Source organism: Eupeodes corollae, chromosome 3, assembly GCF_945859685.1.
Source record: "Eupeodes corollae chromosome 3, idEupCoro1.1, whole genome shotgun sequence".
Classification (NCBI taxonomy): Eukaryota; Metazoa; Arthropoda; class Insecta; order Diptera; family Syrphidae; genus Eupeodes; species Eupeodes corollae.
The window spans coordinates 38,938,364-38,959,860 of record NC_079149.1 but is presented as its reverse complement, the minus strand read 5'-3'; the positions used below and the strand labels follow the sequence as shown (position 1 = coordinate 38,959,860).

At 34.0% G+C, this 21,497-nt stretch overlaps 1 protein-coding gene and 1 long non-coding RNA gene across 4 annotated transcripts; one reads left to right on the top strand and one right to left on the bottom strand.

The window, feature by feature from the left end:
* Positions 1-1,151: 1,151 nt before the first annotated feature.
* Positions 1,152-21,294, top strand: LOC129949215 (cyclic GMP-AMP synthase-like protein). 3 transcript variants are annotated; one of them, XM_056060525.1, is made up of 5 exons: positions 1,152-1,438; positions 17,979-18,144; positions 18,266-19,008; positions 19,080-19,220; positions 21,180-21,294. In XM_056060525.1, the coding sequence occupies exons 1-5, from the start codon at positions 1,436-1,438 to the stop codon at positions 21,225-21,227; spliced, it is 1,101 nt and encodes a 366-aa protein (XP_055916500.1). In that variant the 5' UTR covers positions 1,152-1,435; the 3' UTR covers positions 21,228-21,294. The 3 variants fall into 3 exon arrangements, with proteins under 3 accessions (XP_055916500.1, XP_055916499.1, XP_055916501.1); XM_056060524.1 differs by having other exon boundaries at positions 19,080-19,275; XM_056060526.1 differs by lacking the exon at positions 1,152-1,438 and adding an exon at positions 1,775-1,799 and having other exon boundaries at positions 19,080-19,275.
* LOC129949216 (uncharacterized) lies at positions 3,024-5,697 on the bottom strand. The gene is made up of 3 exons (XR_008782013.1): positions 4,829-5,697; positions 3,798-4,748; positions 3,024-3,740 (listed from the first exon to the last, which is right to left on the bottom strand). It is a non-coding gene; the product is annotated as an uncharacterized LOC129949216 (long non-coding RNA).
* Positions 21,295-21,497: the final 203 nt, after the last annotated feature.

The following is a 21,497-nucleotide window of genomic DNA, read 5'->3' as shown; positions in this document are numbered from 1 at the left end:
TTTACGTTAACGTCTCTAAAATTCTGTATCATATTGAAATGCTTTAATTTTGAACTTTATACTATACAATTCGTAAATGAGGTTTTTTAGAATACTACAAAAGTGTTTTATTAAAAAAAAATACTTTTTCGCTATTTTATTTTTTAAGGTCTGCAATCTGCAACAGAAGTTTTTTAGACATGTGGTTTTTAATCTAGCATTACTTTTTTTTGAAGTTTGTATCTTTGACATATCTGTCACTTGATTTATGCTCAGTTTGGTTTGCCATTTCATAACGAATAGACTTACTTCTGAATAACGTTTAAAAATCATACGCATTATTACCAACACAGAAATAATCAACAAGCATGCCTGTGGCTGCACCCTCAATAGTGCGATTTAACAACGCTAAATTCTTTTTTTGTAGTTTGTAGTGATACCGATTGAGCCAACCCAATGAAACACAACAACGCGTGTTTTGTGAGGCTATGTGAAGTCGCTTGTCTACGCAGATAAACCTAAGACAATTTATACTTTGGAGGAGAATTTTTGAATCATTATTACTGTCATACGACCCTGATTGCTTAAAAAAATTGTTGAAATTAAGACCTCCGGTTAGAATTTATTCGAACCAGCCTTGGCATGGCGGCCACTTGCCCAAAATAATTTTTAAAACACAATAAAGCTAAAATCCTATCCATAACATTACATTATACGCCCTTAATTTCTTCTTGAAAACCACACTTAAAAAAGTACTCTTTAGTACCTTTTTTTTTTTAATTTTAAATCACTTGTGTTTTAAATTTGACAGGTGTGATATATGTGAAGTCATTTGGATTTATTTAATATCTAAAATTCAATTAAAGTGGTCGACATAAGGAATTTTTGCAATTATTAATGTTTTCTCGTCTTTTTTATTCTATAAAAACCCCACTCAAAACATTTGAACTTCATACAAATTGACAAAAGTGAATTTTCCTTGTCTTGTGTATCTTTTTGAACACATCCCGAATAGTTTTAAATCTCACAATAGTCGGATGACACAGAGACAGAATCGGTAATTGTTGTGAATGCATCACACAACAAAAAAAAAACACGGTGAATACCCGGCTTTTCAAATGAAGATCGAAAAGCTTCTGGAACTGGAATACAAAATAAATACTAAACAGAAACACACAACGACAACAGAATTGAATTGACTTCTTCCGACAATCAAACTAGCAATAGCAAGTGTTTGGAGCACACTGCAGCAACAATAAAATATCACAAACAAGAAAATTTATATCTGTTATCGTTTATTGTTTGAAAGACAAAACAAATAGTTTTATAGTTTTTTAAAGTGTTTTTAAACATTTGTATGTACATATATGTTCCTGTTTACAAGCATTTATACAAATTCACAGACAAAAATTTCAAAATATTAAACGCATTTTAAATTTGTTGAATTGTTTTAAAAATGGTAAGTGCATTAAAATGCGTATCTAATTTCATTACGGTGATAAGAAAGTAGAGTTTAAATAAGTCGTTAAAAAGTTTGAATTTTACATAGATCTACACTACAAATTTTATTTTGTGTGTACCTATATACCTACATATGCACTTTTTGAAGGTACTCTGTTAAGTATTCAACTAAAATATTGAAAATATGTACTGACTAAATATGCGACTGAATAAATTCCCATTTGTAATAAGTACAGTTTGCGTATAAATTCAGTATCATAGAAGATGTGTTTTATGTACCTACCTCAGTATTCCCTTTTGCAATAAGTACAGTTTGCGTATAAATTCAGTATTCTTGAAGATGTGTTTTATGTTCCTAGGTATGTAGATACATATGTAAAAATATGGACATAGTTGTTTTCAATAATACAGTTAAGTATATAGATTACAGTTAAAAGTGCAACATTAAAATACAATTTAGTTTTATCTCTATTCAAACTTTGTGTTCTTTTAAATGAAATATTTTTTTATTTTAATTGAAACCTGCATAGGTACCTCTTTCACTTTTATTTTTCTTGGCGATCCCTACTGATATTTTTTATAGAGGTACTTAAGTAGAGTGTATTGAGTCACACAATGAATAGGTGTTTTCAAAATTCAGGAGAATATTCTCGAAAATTGTGTTTTCTAGTTCAGGCAGGTTCGGGAAACAAAAGGGACTTCATTTGCAGTCAACTGTATTTTTTGAACGTACATTTTTACGAAGCAAAGGCTTCAAGCTTCATACACTACGAATTCGGAAATTTACTTCAATGGCACTACCTTCAGTTTAACGAGCAAAACCTGTCAAAAACATTATTGTCTAAAAAACACTCCTCAGGCAAGGTAAAAGTCCATCACAATTTGTGTTTTGTATTTTAAAGACATATAACTACTTATTTCTTTTCCAAATTCACAAGGAAGATAAATATGTAAATCATAAAGAAAAAAAGTTCAACTTTTTAAAGGTTGTATGTCAGCATACCTAAGTTTTGAGAAAATCGATGTCAAATTTTCAGAAGCCTGGATTTTGTATAAAACTTCTCAATATCAGTCAAATATTGATTAAATCTGATAAAGAACTGCTAAAAACCCAAAAACAAATAAAAAAATAATATTTTAATCACTATAGACAATTCTACAGTCATATAACCTTATAGTACTTAAGAGCTTATATGGAATAAATGGTTTTTGTATGGAGTAAAAAAATCGTTTTTCGTGAAAATAGATGTTTTTGTAAATTGTATTCTATTTTTCATACTATAAAATAAGAAAACTGATTAAATAGTATATTTTCTTAAAATAAACTCTTTCCTAAAGCATATAATCGTTGTAAAATTAGGAATCCCCAAAAAAAAAAGTTTTTTTTTCCATAGTAGTAGTTATTTTTTATTAAAGTCCTACAAAATTGAAATAAAACCCAATATAATTATAAGTAACATAAATAAATTTATTTTTATTAGGTATAAAGTAACTAATACATAACAACTTGGATAGTAATTAAATACAAATAAATAATTGATCAATTAAATATGAAAACATTATTGAACCAGTTAAGTAGCATATTTCGAAATTAAGTTTTCGAAGAAATCAAACCTTTGGCATAAAGGAAAGCATTGCAATAAATAATTTTATTTTAGCTTCAGACAATTTGTTCTTTCTTTTTTCTCATTCAGGAATTGGAAATTCGGGAACCAAAGTTTTGTTTGCATATGATTTTCTTGGAGGCTTGTCGTACTTTAAATTTATATAATCATAACTTTCTTGGTAAAAACTAGTTTTAAACCCAACCGTTAAAATATTAGTCGAAAATTCGATTTCACATACTTTTGTGAAAGGTATTGATTTAAAGTAAAACGTTTTGGAGCAAACCTGATAGTTTTTGAAGTCCGAAGGTCCCATCTGCATGACAATCAATTTTTGTCTTTTGTAGGTAATTTTTGGTAATATGCGAATAAGAGAATTCGGCGAGTAATACTCGAACCTTCTTAAATTTCTCTCAATCACGCTGTGTACTAAATCGATTTCTTGTATGCACGAATGGCCAGGTACACAGAAGCGGAGTGTTATTTTTATTATTTGTGGGTGCGTTTTTATAAAGTTAACAAAGCAAATGACATAATGGAGTTCGTGTTCTGCGGAACACAAGAATCGGACCAGAGAATCAAGTGAGTAAAATGCTGGTTATCTTTAATGACCCGCTCCAAAAATTTTTATTATGGCACTGGCCAAATCATTGTCACTTCTTCCCATTAAATTCTCGCCCACAAAGCGCAGTAGACCTACATAAAAAGAACATAAATTAACTTATTATCCAAGAAATATTACATTTTTCTTACCATATTATTAGTGGACAGATGGGCAGTGAGACTATAATTATTTAGCTTTGAATGGTACAAAAATGAAACTTCGGCCTTAGGACAAGAAAGGACATTTTGAAGATCAAAACATATGACTGGAGTCGATGATGTTCTGTCCAACTGTCGAGTTTCTCTCGATTTTTGTTTTTGTAATTGTTGTGCCTCATATTTTGATTTGAATTCTTCCAATATTATGTTGCTCGAACTTGAAGTGACTTGAAATTCCTCACAGAGGTCACATCTGTCCTTTTTAGGTTTAAAAAAAGAGATGTTGAACTCTCGTTCAAATATTCTGCGGTAGACGTGGCTTTTAACTGCCTCTTCCTCTTCACAACAGGCCTCTTCTATGAAGATCCTCCACATTGCTTGAATATTTAAACTCGAGTCTATGTATTGTTTTTTTAGAATCACGTCTGCAGTAGTGTGATTGAACGGTAGGGAATCGAATTTTTGCTCGGAGACTCGACATTTTTGATGTTTTCCCTGTGTTGTTTGCCGAGGAACCCCACTCACAGCATTTTTTTGGTCATGGACGTTATAAATGGGCTTTGAATAATATCCAAAGTGGACAAGAAAAATTTTTCACATACCCGAAAACGAATCTCTCTTATGTTGAAAAAGTATTTGAAAGAAATTTATTTCTTAGAATTGGTCGTTACTTTTCATTTGCGCCGGATGTGAGGTACATCAAGTTCGGTGAAGCTCGATAAAAAAATGCGTCCAAAGAATAGTACGACTCAAATATTGCCCAACGATCTTCTTCTTTGATGCACATAAACGGGCAATCTCGACAGGAGGTTACGACGATAGGTTTTATTTGCTTAGCTGGAACGAATTTGTTCGAGGAATTCGTATAAGCTTTCCCTTCCTGTCGTAGTCTTTTTATTTGATCCCGCTTCCAATTTTTTTCATTTCTCAGTCTTTTCCGAACTGCGTTTTAGATTTTTGATAAAAAAAAATAAACATTGTAATATAGTTAATATTATTTTTCTGTACATTTTGTAGTCTACCTGAAGGACTGCTTTCTAAAACTTCAATTTCTTCAGCATCATGGGCTTCCAACAAAATGATATTTTCAGGGTTTATTTGTATCTCTGAAATTAGTCTCTAATTAAACTAAAATATCTAAATCAAGGCAAACAATTCGTTTGATAAATTCATAATAACCTACGCGAAATATCATTGTTCTGGCTAGAGGGACGCCTGTAACCCGTAGATGAACCTGGCAAAGAGAGTATTACGTCCAAATACTTTTCATAAAGTTCGTCTATTGATCCTTGTTCTGACATAATGTACTTGCACAGTAACTATTTTTCTTTTTAATGTTTAAAAATGGTTTAACATTAAAAAACCAATAATATTTACCTTCGTTTTAAACGCAAGAATTACCTAGGAGAATTCTTCTTTAACGATCTAAATCATATCGGTATAATCAGCCTCTCACGTTTCGTAAGGGACTCAAGCTGGTTCCATTGAGCTTAGGAGGAAGCCTCAAGATTCATGTGGTATCATAATGGGCCATTAAACTGGCCTAAGTGTGTCCCCGTTTCCATCTTGGACAGCCACTATAACCGAACCTAACGCTAACCTACCCTAAACTTTCTCATCAATCGAGACACAAAAATCACAATGAAAATAATACTAATATAACAACTAATACATAGAACTTTTCGTTTCATTCAAATGGTGTTCAATGCCATAGGGTTCCATGTTGAACAATTTAGTGCAAAATAGTTGCATGTAACTTAAAAAAAGTATTTGTTTTTTGTATGAGACAAATTAGGCAAAGGGTTCTATGTTGAATTTTTAATAACATAGAACCTTATGATTTTGGATATTGGTTCAAATGCATGAAAGTTGTATGTGTTTTTTGCCGGTAGTGTTGCCATTGATTTTATCTAATTTATAATTTTGACTTCATCTGAAATTACGAAAATTTTGATGTATAAAACTCATTTTTTGTTGTTTCTATGACATGCAACCTTTAAGTTCTCAGCCAGCGATATGTAAGTAGATTTGACTTAATAGTTAGGGAGATTTTTCTTGACTAACTTTCCAATAGAACCTTCCTATAAAGTTGCCTTAATTAGAAGGCTATTTATTGGCTGCTGGCCAATCAGATGCCAGAAATTTGCCTTATATTCAAGCCTCTTAGCCTTATGTCGCCTGAACCTGCTTATTGTAATCGGTTCGATTTGTTCAATTCAAAATTTGAACATGTCTCGAAGTTTCAAAGTTCCTAGAATTAAAATCATAGATTCTTAGAGAGATAACTATCTGTGCGTGTGTAAGTCCTTATGTCCGTACGTTTCAAATACCGTTCTTCGTCGTCCGTATCTCAATAACCAATAGAAAAATCGAATATGCTCGCCGTTCGTTCTCACTTAATATTTGTCGTGTTGGGGTGGGTAGTTCGCGAACGGTTGTTGTCAAAAATTTTAATTTTCTTTTGAGTGTTAGCTTCATTGTGTTTGCCATGTATTGCCATGTTCGCGAGCAAAATTTATTTTATGTGCGTTTTTTTTTCCTTTCACATAAATAAATAATTTTCCATAAGTACAACGACTAGAGCTTTGTCAGTTAAAACTAGCCTTACCACAACACCAAGTTCAACACGCTTTTTTTATTTGATAGATATGTGCAAATACATACAAAATATTTATCGCGTAAGGACACAAAAACTCTTCCATAAGCATCCAATCAGATGAAATTGGGGAGGCTCAGGCGACATAAGGGACTTAAAAGTAAGGCAAGTTTCTAGTATCTAATTGTCCAGCTGCCAAAAAATTGCTTTCCAATTAAGACAACCTAGTTGGTCAAGAAAAATCTCCCTAACTATCAAGTCAAGTGAACTTATGTAACAATGACATTTGATGATGTTTTTTAATTCAAATGAAAGCTAAACTTTAATTCTCCATGAATTATTTATATTCTGAACAATTCCATTTAATCTTTTTTGTAAAAGGGTTCCTTGTCGAATTGGAAGAGAAATAAGTAATATTTGACTACAATACAAAATACAAATCGAGATGGATTTGTAGCTTGCCTGAGGAGTGTTTTGCAGACAGTAATGTTTTTGATAGTTTTTGTACAAAAAAACTGAAGGTAGAAGTTAGTGAAGTAAAGTTCTAAGTTTGATGATTATGAAAGTTGACATTCTAACTAGTTGCCTTGTTCAAAATGTACGTTTAGAGAAAGCAGTTGACTACGAATGAAGTCCCTTATGCCTGCGTTCAATCTTGTGTTGGATAGGTTGACTTTTAGATACCTTGTTGAACGAGTTGGATTGCTGTATTGAGATAGCTATCAAAAAATAAAAATGACTTTCAGCTGTTCACAAAACGCAGGGAAACATTTTAGCTTCGAATTAAAAATTGTTGTAAGATAAAACATTTAATCTATTCTGTTCATTATGTACAGAACATCCTCAAATACAACTTCAACTAACATTTTGTATCTTTTTATTTACCAACAAATACAAAAACCTGAAATCAATTTTCAAGTCTCTTGAAATTCAACCATGTGTTGAATCAGCTGTTCTACATACCCCAGAAATTCTTGGATACCTTTGGATTCCTTTTTTGACATCTCAGCTGTTTTTGATCAGCTGTTAACTGCAAAACGCTAACAAAAAGGTATACGGATACCCTATCTGTCTGAGATCGAACGCAGCCAATGTTGTCTGAACCTGCCAATTGGTTGATAGAAAACTTGTCAACGTTTGGCTGACAATGGGAATGTTCAGACAACATAAGGGACTTTATTTGCAGTCAACTTCATTCTTTGGACGTACATTTTGACCAAAGCAACTAGTTAGTTTTTCAAGCTTCACACACTTCCAATCTGGAACTTTACTTCACTGACTCTACCTTCAGTTGATCGAGCAAAAACTACCAAAAACATTACTGTCTAAAAACACTCCTCAGGCAAACTACAAGTCCATCACGATTTGTATTTTGTATTGTAAAAAATATTGCTTATTTCTTTTCGGAATTGACAAGGAAACCATTTACAGAAAACATTAAATGGAGTTGTGCAGAAAATAAATAAGTTATAGAGTAATAAAGTTCAGCTTTCAGTTGAATGAAAAAGCATGATTAACTGTCATTTTGATAGAATTAGACTTGACAATAGTTAGGGAGATTTTTCTTGACTTACTCATCAATCAACTTTCCATTAAAGTTGCCTTTATTGAAAGGTAATCAGAGGCCAAAAACTTGCCTTACTTTCAATTCCCTTATGTCGTCTGAACCTGTCCAATTTTTTGTCAGTCACTTTTAAGGAAGTAAATTGGATTCTTACATAGTTGATATAAAATTGATTGTGAAAAATCTATCCATTTCCATTTTTGGTAATGTCGTAATATTGACTTGTCAAATTTGAAAAACTGAGAGCTTCAACAGTGACTTCCGGTCAAATAGCGAGCTAATTAACATCTATTATTGAAAAACCTTTTACGAGTATTTTGTAACCACAAAATTAAGAGATTAAGTTAGTTAAGTGTTTTTGGAAGAAATTTTTATTTTTGTCAAAGACGTTATTTAAGAGATAAATCCAAAACATTTTGAATGTTCATACATATTTTTTGAAAGAAGAAAGAAAATAAAGTTACCACTCACAAATTCAATCTAAAAGAAAAATCAACTTAAAATGGCTATAGTATATCCTATACATATGTATATGCATTTAAGATCTTTTGATATCTTTATCTCATACATAAGAAACCCTTGTGTTTTTGTATGGGGTCCCTAAGATCTCAAGCAAAAACAACAATCAACAGATAGAGAAATGATAGTTTGAATATTCTTTGATTTCTTTTTGTCAAGTTAAAGTGTTGGTAATTTATTGCTGATTGATGATAAACAAAAACTATGAACATACTTTACATAGAATGAATTAATTGTGCAGTGCATTTATGTTTACGTATAAGAAAATTATGTGTAGGAGGAAGAAGGTATTGAAAAAAATCTAGATACTCAAATAGAATTGAAATATAATACTTATTTTTTTGTATAGATATGGATATGAGTTAGATGCTGATTTTTGTTTATTATTTTATTTATGTTTACTTTGGCCTTTGGTCCAGTTCATAAGAATCAAGTCGCTACACCATCAACCACTACCGCAAAAGAAGGCGAAGCAGTTGTTATTGTACGAATGGGTCGCATAAACCTGCACTTTGTTTAAAAAGTTTTAATGACAGAATGAAAAACTTTAACAAAATTGGTGTAATCATTAAAAGGATAAAATTCAAATTATTTAAAAATAAAAATATATTTACTTTGTCGTAGGTAGCTTGCTTATTAAGGGTGGTTGAATCATGACGCACAATGTTAATTGTAAGTAAAACATAAAGTTTTCAGTAAATTCTGAACGATAATTACTTACTTACTTACTTAAGGTGGCGCTACAGTCCGGGGCGGACCTGGGCCTCAACCAACAAGCGTCTCCAGCCAGCTCGGTCCCTAGCTAGCTGTCTCCAGTTTCGCACGCCAAATTGGTTGAGGTCCTCTCCCACCTGCGTGCGCCACCTGAGTCGCGGTCTTCCTCTACTGCGCCGTCCCTCGGGATTGGATTCGAAGACCTTCCTGGCTGGAGCCTTGATGTCCATTCTCTCTACATGACCCAGCCATCTAAGCCGTTTTACTTTAATTCTGCTAACTAGGTCAGTGTCGCTGTACAACCCGTACAGTTCGTCGTTATATCTTCTCCTCTATTCTCCATCTATGCATACGGGACAGAAAATCACCCGAAGAATTTTTCTCTCGAAGCATCCTAAGACGCTCTCATCTTTCTTTGACAGGATCCAGGCCTCAGTGCCATAAATGAGAACCGGGACGATGAGTGTCTTATAGATGGTGATTGCACATGCTCGAGAGAGGACTTTAATTATTCTCAATTGTCTTCTAAGTTCAAAGAAGCAGCGATTTACAAGAGTTATTCTTCGTTTGATTTCAGCGCTGGTGTCGTTGTCTGCATTAATAGCGGTGCCTAGGTAGACAAAGTCCTTAACTACCTCAAAGTTATAGCTGTCCATGGTGACGTTTTGTCCAAGACGTCGTCGTTCAGTGTCCTTTTTTGATGACAGCATATACTTGGTCTTGCCCTCATTGACCACTAAACCCATTTTCTTCGCTTCCGTCGCAATGCTCAAAAACGCTCCACTGACATCACGCTTTGATCTTCCAATTATGTCAATATCATCTGCGTATCCGAGTAGTTGGATGGATTTGTGGAAGATTGTGCCTCTAGTGTTGACGGTTGACTTTTGCACAATTCTTTCCAGAACGATGTGGAAGAAGTCGCATGACAGTGCATCGCCTTGTCTAAAACCTTTTTTGACATCAAATGCATCGGTAAGATCTTTTCCGAACTTGATAGAGCAGCGTGCATTCTCCATCGTCATTCTGCACAAACGGATAAGTTTGACAGGGATGCCAAAACTAGACATTGCTCGGTAGAGCTCTTCCCTATAGATGCTGTCATACACGGCTTTAAAATCGATAAAGAGATGGTGGGTATCGATTTGAAGCTCCTGGGTTTTTTCCAAGATCTGACGTAGTGTGAATATTTGGTCGATAGTAGATTTTCCTGGTCTGAAGCCACACTGATAAGGACCAATCAGGTTGTTGACGAATGGCTTCAGACGTTCACATAATACGGCAGAGAGGATCTTATACGCAATGTTAAGGAGACTGATGCCTCTGTAGTTGCCGCAGTTTAGAGGGTCTCCTTTCTTATGTATCGGGCACACTATGCTGAGATTCCACTCATCGGGCATGCTTTCTTCCGACCATATTTTGCAGATGAGTTGGTGCATGCTCCGTACCAAGTCATCGCCTGCTGCTTTGAATAGTTCGGCAGCGATGCCGTCAGCTCCAGCAGCTTTGTTTGACTTAAGTTTAGATATAGCTATCTTCACTTCATCAAGGTCGGGTAGGCGGAATTGTTGATCTGCGTCGCCGAGGTTGAGTGGTTCTATCTCCCTTACAGCGGAATTCGGTTCGTCATCGCCGTTATATAATTTGGAGAAGTGATCTTTCCATATTCTCAGCATGGACTGCGGTTCTACTACGATGTTCCCCTGATCGTCTTTACAGGCTTCGGTTCGTGGCTGGTACCCTTGGGAGGTTTTTTTTACCTTTTGGTAAAATTTACGAACCTCATTTCTGTTGTGACATCCCTCTATCTCCTCGATCGCGCGCTTCTCATGCTCTCTTTTTTTCCATCTAAGAAGCCGGTGTTCCTCTCTCCTTTTCTGCTCGTAGAGCAGCAGCTCTAGTCCTTTTGTGCAGCTCCGTTTTGTATGCCTCTTTTTTCGCTGCGTGCGCTTGCCGGCATTCGTCGTCAAACCAGGTGTTTCGCTGTGGTGGCCGTGTGAAACCTAGCACTTCAGAGGCGGCATCTCTGATGGCTGCAAGGCAATGTTGCCACTGGTTTTCAATGCTTAACGCAACAGGCATAGGACTCCTTAAGAGGTTATAAGAGACTCGATCGGAAAACGGCATGGCAGTCTCTTGCGATTGTAGCCGTCTAACGTCGAATCTTCTCACAGTACTTCCTTGTTTTGGCTTGGATCGGGATATCTGTAGCCGTACCTTGGCTACAACGAGGTAGTGGTCCGAGTCAATGTTGGCCTCTCGGAATGTTCGGATATCCTGGATACTGGAGAAGTGTTGTGCGTCGATCGCAATGTGGTCAATCTGGTTGACAGTTGATTGATCAGGATATTTCCATGTCCCTTTGTTGATATTGAGATGTCTGAACTGCGTTCTAGCTACCAGAACGTCTCGCCCCGCAGCGAAATCGACCAGCCTGAATCCGTTGTCGGAGGTAGTGTCGTGCAGGCTGTATCTCCCGATTATGTCACCAAAGATGTCTTCTCTTCCTAGCTTGGCATTCAAATCTCCTAAGACAATTTTAATGTCATAGCCAGGGCACTGCTCATATGTCTTGTCCAAGAGGTCGAAGAATATGTCTTTGGTGTCTTCATCTTTCTCTTCTGTTGGGGCATGCGCGCATATTAGGCTTATGTTGGCGAATTAAGCCTTGATGCGGATTGTCGTGATGCGCTCGCTCACACTGTTGAAACTCAAGCCTAGTTCCAACAACAAATCCACACCCAAATAGACGCTGTCTTTGTTCTCGGTAGCAGTCGCCGTAGTAGATATCGCAGTCTTTTAGTTTGCGTTTGCCCGGTCCATCCCATCGCACTTCTTGGATGGCTGTAATATCTGCCTTGCAGCAGTTTAGGGCTTCCGCTAATTGTTCGGCTGCACGTGGTCTGTTAAGGGACCTAACATTCCACGTACATATCCGAAGTTCGTTGTCCTTATTTCGTTTGCGTGGTTTGTCAACAGTGAATCCGTCCGTATCCGAGGCTTGTTGGTGCTTCGAAACTTAAGGTATTTTTACGTGGCCAGGAAGTCACCCCGACGGCATAACCCCCAACCTGGAGGGCCAGATCCTTAGTATAACTCCAAGGAAGGGGAGCCGGATAAAACCGCTCCTTTACAGGCCTGGACTCCGAATATGTCGAAGAAGCCCTATAAGGTTCTGAACGATAATGTATAAGCAAAATATCGTCTTATCCATTTGAGAGTGCATCTGCTAGTGAACTCTTGACAGCAACTCTCGGGCGACTGTACATTTGAGAGCCAAATTTTAGAAATGTTGCCATGTATTCTTACAAGCTTTAATTATCCACACGGATAACTTCCCATCCTGTCTGTCCATATGCCTTGCTTAAAAGGTATGTAGGCTTTCGTGTTTTGTTAAAAAATTTTGAAGAAAAAAGGAAAGATAAAAGAAAACTTTGAGAAGAGAAAAAATTCAAGTGTTTGTTTGAAGTAATAGAGTTGAAAGTTTTTGAAAGTGAAAATTGGAGGAAGGAAGAAAAACAAGGATTGGAAACCCACTAGGAGAGAGAAGTTGGCAGGACATAAAGAAAAGCTAAGTATTTGATTTGTATTTGAAGAATAGAATTCTTTTATTTGTCGTTATAATCACTATTTAGAATTGTGTAATAATCATTGAGCTTTCGTTTCGTAAAAGAAAAAAAAGGTAATTCCGAGAAAGCGGAACTGGGACCCGTGCTTAAAAATTGTCTTTGTTCAGTCGGGAAAAAAAGTTAACGGTCCGTTTTCGGTTGCATACACCAATTCTTTTACTTAACAAATTCTTAAAAGATCTTGTGTTTTAATCCTACTTGTAAGGTTTCCCAAGCTAAATCAAAAATAATTAAACACACTTCTACCTAAGTACTTAAAACATTTTTTTTTAATTTGATCACAAATTGGCCTAGTTGGTTCTGCTTCAAAAGGTTTGTAATTTCCTTTTACAGAAAAAAAATAGTGGCGCCCATTTTGCTTCTTTTAATTTTTTTTTGTACCTATATATATTTCAAGAGCACCCAATTCACAGTCTACCATCAAATTCATTTGATAAGACTAAATTATTTCGATTAATAAAACTTACTTTGTTCCCAATTAATCAAAGCCACTCCAAAACTGAGCTATCGGGAGACAGCACTGGTTTTGCTGTCAGTGCGAACAAACCTATTCGCGTCTGACAGTTGTACATATATTATTTCAATTAAAGTGGCCACAGACGACGAACACGCTCGCGCAACATGGTCGCCTGCGTTCCTCCACAGACGGCGAACATTGTTCGCGAACATTCATTTCGTGTTGAATCTCCGAAGAGGAAACATCATGTGTGATAAAAAAGCGCAAGTCGTTGCCCTAATGATAATTTACCTTTGCGAAAGGAAAAAAAAATCAAACAAAAAAAGAGAGTGGATGAAGGACTGGCTTTATAAACGGAATATTCGATCGTAAATTGTTCCAAGATTTATTTTTTTCAATTTTATTTTTATAATTGTCACACACACAATTCCAAATCGCATCTTCACCGCGCAAAATTTGAATGAATTCATCAATGAAATCACGGCTTACTGTCGCCATTGTTTTTCTTCCGCGATGTGCACTCCACGAAAATCTGAATTAAAATGAAGTTTTGCTCGCGAACATCGCCACAGACGACGAACATTGAAACCGGCGAACACGATGAAATCGAAGTTTTTCGGCAACAGCGTGCCGCTCGCGAACAACCCCACACACGACGAATTTAGCGCGAGCACGAACGTGTTGCGCGAGCAAGTTCGTCGTCTGTGGCCACTTTTAATCACAAATAGGTATTACTGCACGCCGGCTACCTATTTGATTAAATCTGGATACGATTTCAATTATTCTTTCCTTATTGAGTTTGCGGTCAATCACTTCGCCATAGTATCATACTTCCTAACTTATATGTACATACATAGATTCTTCTTAAATTCGGTTCGTTAATTTTCACAACAAACGATATGGTAAAAAAAAAACACCCGCTCAATTTTCTTGAGATCCCTTTCTGCATTATTATCTGTATAACAAATTTTATTTGAAGTCGATATCTTTACGAGTCCTTGAGCTGTGAACGACGAAAAAAATGTCGTCGTCCGTACACACGCACGCACAAGCATCTTTCTAAAAATCTTTTATGTCGACTCTAGGGATCTTGAAACGTCGAGAAATTTCAAAATTTTCAATTTGACAAATCGAACTCATTACAATAACTTCCTGTGAAAAGTTAAAAATGTATTTTCAAATCAAATTTATATGAATAAAAGTCATAGTTTCCACTGCTTTGCCATGTTTACTCTCGACAGCTACTTGCGAAATTCGAACTGTGTATTCCGCGAGCTTATCTCGGATAGTGGTAAACACATGTGTCCACTCCCAAAAAGATCGAATGTCGAGAGTAATAAGTCAACTCGCCGCGAGCTACTCTCCAGACTATTTCCACTTGCGAGATCACTCTCGAGATGCAGCTTGAGAGCTACTCGCAGCACGTTTACTCTCAAATGGACACCCACCTTAATACTCGCCATAACTTCGGTCGTAAATTCAACTATACTATGGTTCATGTTTTCAATGAGGCTAAGGCATAATTAGGGTTCAATGTTTTGTTAATGTGGAAATTTGTAAGTACGCGTTTAATGGTTTCAGGAAGGTTTAGACGAAATAATGGACTTTACTTGCAGTCAACTGCATTCTTTGAATGCAAAATTAGATGAAGGCAGCTAGTTAACTTTTCAGATGTCATTAGTTTTAAACTTGGAAATTTACTTGACTATCTTTTAATTGTAGAAGGTTTAAATAACATTATTTTTTTTAAAAACAAAACTCTACAAAGGTTACAAGCATTTACCATTAGTTGTGTTTGGTATTGAAAACAAAAAGGTCCTTATTCTTTTTGCATTATGACAAGGAACCTTTTCACTCAAAGGCTTATATTAAATTGTGCAATAAAGAAATAAATAACAGAGCTATAAAGTTCAGCTTTCAGTCCAATAAAAAAATGATCAGCTGACATTTTTACATGAGTAGACTTGACCTAATAGTTAAGGTGTTTTTTCTTGATTACATTTTCAGTTAACTTTCCAATAAAGTTGCTTTGATTGGAAAGCAATCATAGATTCTAGAACACTGAAAAATTCTTAGTAACTTATGCACGTGTCATTGACAGAGCAAAAATTTAATACAAATATTTTTGTGTATTCATTCCACAAAAAATATAAACAAGCGTGTTACATTAACTATAAGAGTGTTCTTACTTGTTAATAGCTTAGTATCTTATTTAAAAAATTAAAACAAAATTTTAAATAAAACACACACTAAAAACTTCTAAGAACATAAATACCAGCATTAACATAAAAGCCAATTTTTCCTGAAATTCTTAACAATCGCAACTTCAAGCCTATTTTTTTCTATCTTTACCTATCCCCTACTTACAAATTACTACTTAATATTTATAGTCCGGTCAATTTAGACATTACCTAAATTTCTACCAAACTGAAAATCGGTAAGATTGTTTGAAATATCATTAACAAAATTTGAAAGTTCCCCATCATTTTCAAGGTCCCGATTTTATTCAAGGTCAAAGGTACAAAAGGTACTGCGTTAATTGCGATGTATCGCATGTTGCCTCGTTGGCCTACTGTTGGTGATTCAATATTAGAGCACAACCGGCCTTGACAATGTGAACTTGTTCTTGACGTTGTTTTTTATTAGCTGCAGCAATAGAAGACTTTCGAGTGTAATTTTTTACGACAACTTTAATGTATTGTCACAGATTTTTGATTTTTTAGATACACCGAAAATTTATGTGATCTTTCGATACTTGCATTAATTAAGGTATACATACCACGTTCAACAGTAACAATTTCACTTTCAGTTAAAAGTTTAGCGCAAATAAAACAATAATCTGGCATTTTTGTTATAAAACTCAAAACAGCACGATATAGGTTAGTATAAATAAGTGTTTTCACTATTTACTGGCGTTCAAGACTAACAGTTTTATTTATTATACCAGGTATAAGACCCTAGCCACGCACACAATTGAACAGGGGACAGATGTTTTCTCAAGGTTTCAATGGCGTATAAGTTAAGGGACTAGGCTTCATTTTACCTGACATTCTAACTATAACTATTTTATATTAGTAGTGTAAGTTACAATAACCGATAGAAAAATATTTTACAGCATCCTGAGATAAGGTTAATGTCCCCAATTTCTGGCCAGAAAAATTCTATTCCATTATCATTACATGATAGAAACCAAAAATATCTACTCCATTTCAATGGAGTATTTTTGCTCAATAGCTTGTAGGCGAATCGAGATCAATGCTGTCGAACGTACTGCAAAAGCAATATTTGTATTGCTTTAGCTTGGTACGTACTGCCGTACTGCACACTTTTCTTTTGTACTGCATTTTCATTTTTGTATTGCGTTTCAAATTCGTTGCTCATAAAACTAAATATGAAACGAAAGTTTAGAGATGGCATCACTTTAAATATTTTCCATGAAAGTGCACTTCCAAGTTCCACTATTTTGTCGGACTTTGTCAAAAACGAATTTATCGATGACGTCCCTCTGAACTTAATAGATTTTTGCAACAAATATTGCTTTTAAGACTCAAAGGAAATCTACCGTGGTGTACAAGCTAACATTTAACACCTTAACAGGTGAGGTTATACAAAATATAAAAAAAGTGGAGAAATTACTACATCGAATTATGCAATCAAATAAGAAAAAAATATAAGTTCCAAGAAAAAGTTTTAGAAGCCGTGCAAACAATTGATCCAAAAAATGAATCCTTCTTATACAATTGTTTCCAATTTTAATTTAAGAAGAACTTGTCAATGACCTTGATGGTGAATGGAGGGCTCTTTTACATCAAAGTATGATATGTGTAGATTTGAAATTCGAAGACTTTTGGAGCGCTATCTTTAGTTTTAAAAACGCATTAAATGCTCCAATGTTTCCCCTTTTAAAAACATTGGTTAGGACAATTTTATGCTTTCTGCATAGTATGTGCAATTTTAGAGCGCATATTGTCGCAAGTAGCTTTCATAAAACAAAACTCTTTACTGACATCCGCAGTCAATTCAATTTTATTGGCAAAGGAATTAATAACGCATAGCTGTTCTAGGTAAAATTGTTGAGTCTTTATAAAAAAATATTCTCGTTCTAAAATTAACTATTAAATGTGTTTAAAAATTCACAAATATGAGTTGAAAATAACTGCGATATTTGTATTCATTTATTTTTGAATAATAGTTATATAGCCATAATATATATTTACTTTTATTATAAAAAAAGTTCCTATTTTATTAAAAGTGAAATTCAGAAAAATATTAATGTTAAAATAACAATAAGCAATTGAAATACAAGGTTTATAGATATATAAAATAGATATGTATCTAAGTTTATTTTTTGTTATAATGGAAAATAACATGAATTTAAAAAAAAATATATATGCGTATTGCTTTTGTGCAAAAATTATGCAAAATTTTTTGAAATGTACTGCTTTGGACTTTCCTAAAACGACAGCACTGATCGAGATGTCAGTCTTAGATTTCCATCTTGTTAAATGTTGTATGTTAAATAAAGCTGGGCAAAAATTCTTGACGTTAATCTTCGACTCTTAAGTATCACACGTATGGTTGGACCACCCTTTGCTTTCCTTCTAATAATAAATAATAACGTGTTTTTGATTTGATTTTCTTAAAAGTTTTGTATCAATATTTTTAAAGATCATATTTTCTAATTTAATTGTAGAACTTCGAAGGGGCAATTAGTCAAATCGACAATGAAATTTCAGTTAAAAAAGAAGATCGGGAATCTTATACCAAAGATTTCGATAAAATTCGAAATCATCTTTTAAAAATAATGGAACTGACGGATGAAGTATTTAAAAAAATTTACGGTGGACCCAGTCTTTTTGGTAAGTTCTACTAAAATAAACTTCAATTATGCAATTCGGTTCTCAATTCAAAATTAGAACTGAGATTATAAAAATATATCATAGGTTCAAAAAAAAAAAATGAACACGTTCTTTTTTTCAGGCAGCTTTCTGGAAAACATGAAAATTCTTGCTCCAGATGAATTTGATGTCCATTTTTTGCTTAAGCTACCATTTTACGAGGATATTGTTATACAAAAGGACGCACTTCGACCAGGCTATGTTAAACTTTTAATTTCCAAACCATTGATGCGAATGAAGCAAAATAAAGACTATGTTATGGTCTATGAACAGTTTAATCAATTTGTAACATCATCCGGTCATTTGTTACGGTGCGAAATTCAGCATTGGCTGGAAAGAATAATTATTAAAGCCTTTCGAACCTATGGCAACTCATTGCCTAATTATGATGAAACAGATGTATATAAATTAATCTATTTAAAACGAGGAACAGCTCATACAATAAAAGCCTTCTCCCAAAGCCGTAATATTTCAATAGATTTTGTGCCAGCATTTAAATTCAATGCTGACAAAACTTGGCTAGCTGAAAGACCATTTCCAAATTATGTAAAGGAAAAACTTTGGTTCGCAGTACCAAAACCAAGTGTTGGTCCTAAAAATGGTCGCAAATTGACCTTCTCTATTTGCGTACCTCAAACCGAGAAACACCTATTAATGGGCAAATATAACCTTAAGCCGACTTTGAGACTTATGAAGAGCATGCGCGACAGAATTGATTCTGACAACTGTATTAAAAGTTACTTTATCAAGAGTATTTATTTGCATGAGAATGAGAATCAAGATGACGAGTTTTGGATGCAGTCACCAGGAAAGCTCTTAATACATGTGTGTTTATCGAAAATTTTGAATTTTAATATTTTTGAAATTTTATAAAACAATTCTTGTGTATTTTTTAGATGCTTGATCGGTTATTATTTTGTTTGGAGAACAAATCTATAGAATTCTATTGGTGTGGTTCTATGAATTTATTGGCAAGTCTTGACGACTGTAAAACTATAAAATTGACAAAAACATTTCAACGGGTTAGAAATAGATTGGTAATGTTTTCAGAACAACCCTACGTTAAGTACACTAAGATAAGGAGTTTGTTCGGTAGGTTGAAGATTTTTTTTAAACTTTCACATACAATTCTTTTAATCGTAGTTGAGTTTGTATTTATAAATAAAGTATTCATGATAATGAAATTCCGCTTAATAGACTTTATTATTATTTAGAAGAATATGCTCAATATTTATGTAATTTTCATATAACATTTCTATTATATAGGGGTATCTAATTAGATGTTTTATTTTGAATAACTTTCTCTTTGGCTACATGTCAAACTGGAAACTGACAACTTTTGACATGTAACAATTTATAATGAGCAGGTTCAGGCAACATAAGGGGCTTCAATTGCAGTCAACTTCTTTCTTTGAACGTATATTTTGACCAAGGCAACTAGTTAGTTTTCCAAGTGTCATGAATTTCAAATTCAGCACTTTACTTCACAAACCTCTATATTAAGTTCATAGAACAAGAGCTACCAAACACATTATTGTCTACAAAACACTCCCCAGACAAGCAACAAGTCCAATGCGATTCGTCTTTTGTATTGTAGAGAAATATTACTTACTTGTCTTTTAAATTGACAAGGAGCCCTTCTACGGAAAACATTAAATGGAATTGTGCAGAAAATAAATAAATTATAGAGTAGCAAGGCTTAGCTTTCACTTGAATAAAAAAATTTGATCAGAAGTCATTTTGACATAAGTTGACTTGAGTAGTAAGGGAGATTTTTCTTGACTAACTTTTCAGACAACTTTATAATAAAGTTGCCCTAATTGAAAGGCATTGGTCAGGTTCAGGACTTCATTTGCAGTCAACTTCATTCCTTGGACGTAAATTTTGACCAAAGCAACTAGTTAGTTTTTCAAGTGACATGAATTTCAAATTCAGAACTTTACTTCGCAAACCTTAAATTTAAGTTCATAGTACAAAAAGTACCTAACAAATTATTGTCTACCCAACACACCTCAGGCAAACTACAAGTCCATCACGATTTGTATTTTGTAATGTAAAAAAACATTTCTTATTTCTCATCCAAATTTTCAAGAAAACCTTTTACACAAAACATTAAATGAAGCTGTGTAGAAAATAAATAAGTCTTAGAGTAATAAAGTTCAGCTTTCAGTTGAATGAAAAAACATGATCAACTGTCATTTTGATAGAAGTAGACTTGACTTAAAAGCTAAGGAGATTTTTCTTGACTAACTTTCCAGTCAACTTTCTAGCGTTGCCTTAATTGGAAGGCAATTTTTTAGAAGCTTTCCAATCAGATACTAGAAACCTGCCTTAGCTTCAATTCCCTTAAGTCGTCTGAACCTGTCCAATATCGCCATAACTTCAACAACGCATTATGCAGTCACATTTAATTTTATTTCTGGAAAAGGTGGTCATAATTGGCCACGTAGGTCTTTTAGAATTTGTTTTACATTTATACACAAAAGATTTAGTTTTGGCAAATGCTCCACACTTGATTTAAAATCTTAAATATTCAATTCGTTAAGTTGTTGAGGATATACATCTGCAGTTGTGCGAATTGGTGATGGAAAATTTCATGAAAAGGTTTGGCTAAAATCATTTTCGATTTTTAACGACATAAACACCCAAATATTTCTCTTTAAAAATACTCATTTTATGTTTTCTTTACATCAAAATGAAACTTATTATTGGAAAACACTATTAATCGTATGAAGCCTGTTACTTTTCTTTTAAATCCTTTAAAGTATTGGAAATAGCAAACTGCCTCATTAAGATTAAATAGAGAATCATATGACGTTGTTAAATTTTTAACGTTTTGAGCCAATATTCACTTTGATTTAATTAACTTTACACTATTTACATTTATTAACCTCTCGGTGTAAAATTGTACTTCAAAAAAAGCTTCTCGTAATAATACTTGATTTTGATTTTTTTAAATTAATTTCTTAAACGATTTTATGTTATTATATTTTCAGGATACGCAACTAAACCAATTAAGGAGGAACTCATATAATAACAATTAACTACTAATCAATAATATATGTATTGTTCTTTTATACCTAATATAAATAAAAAAGTTTTCTTTATGTAGAGATTTTTTTTTTATTTTTATTTAAAAGCATTAAGTGATAAGCTAAGAAGTCAGATTACGATTTGAAAACGGTTCGGGGGCATTTTTCATAATATGAATTGATGGCTTCAAAAGTCACAAGAAAATCGAGCTCAAAACAGATTTACAACAAGGTGAACAGATTTACTGAATTCATATTCATATATTTATTCGCATAGATTTA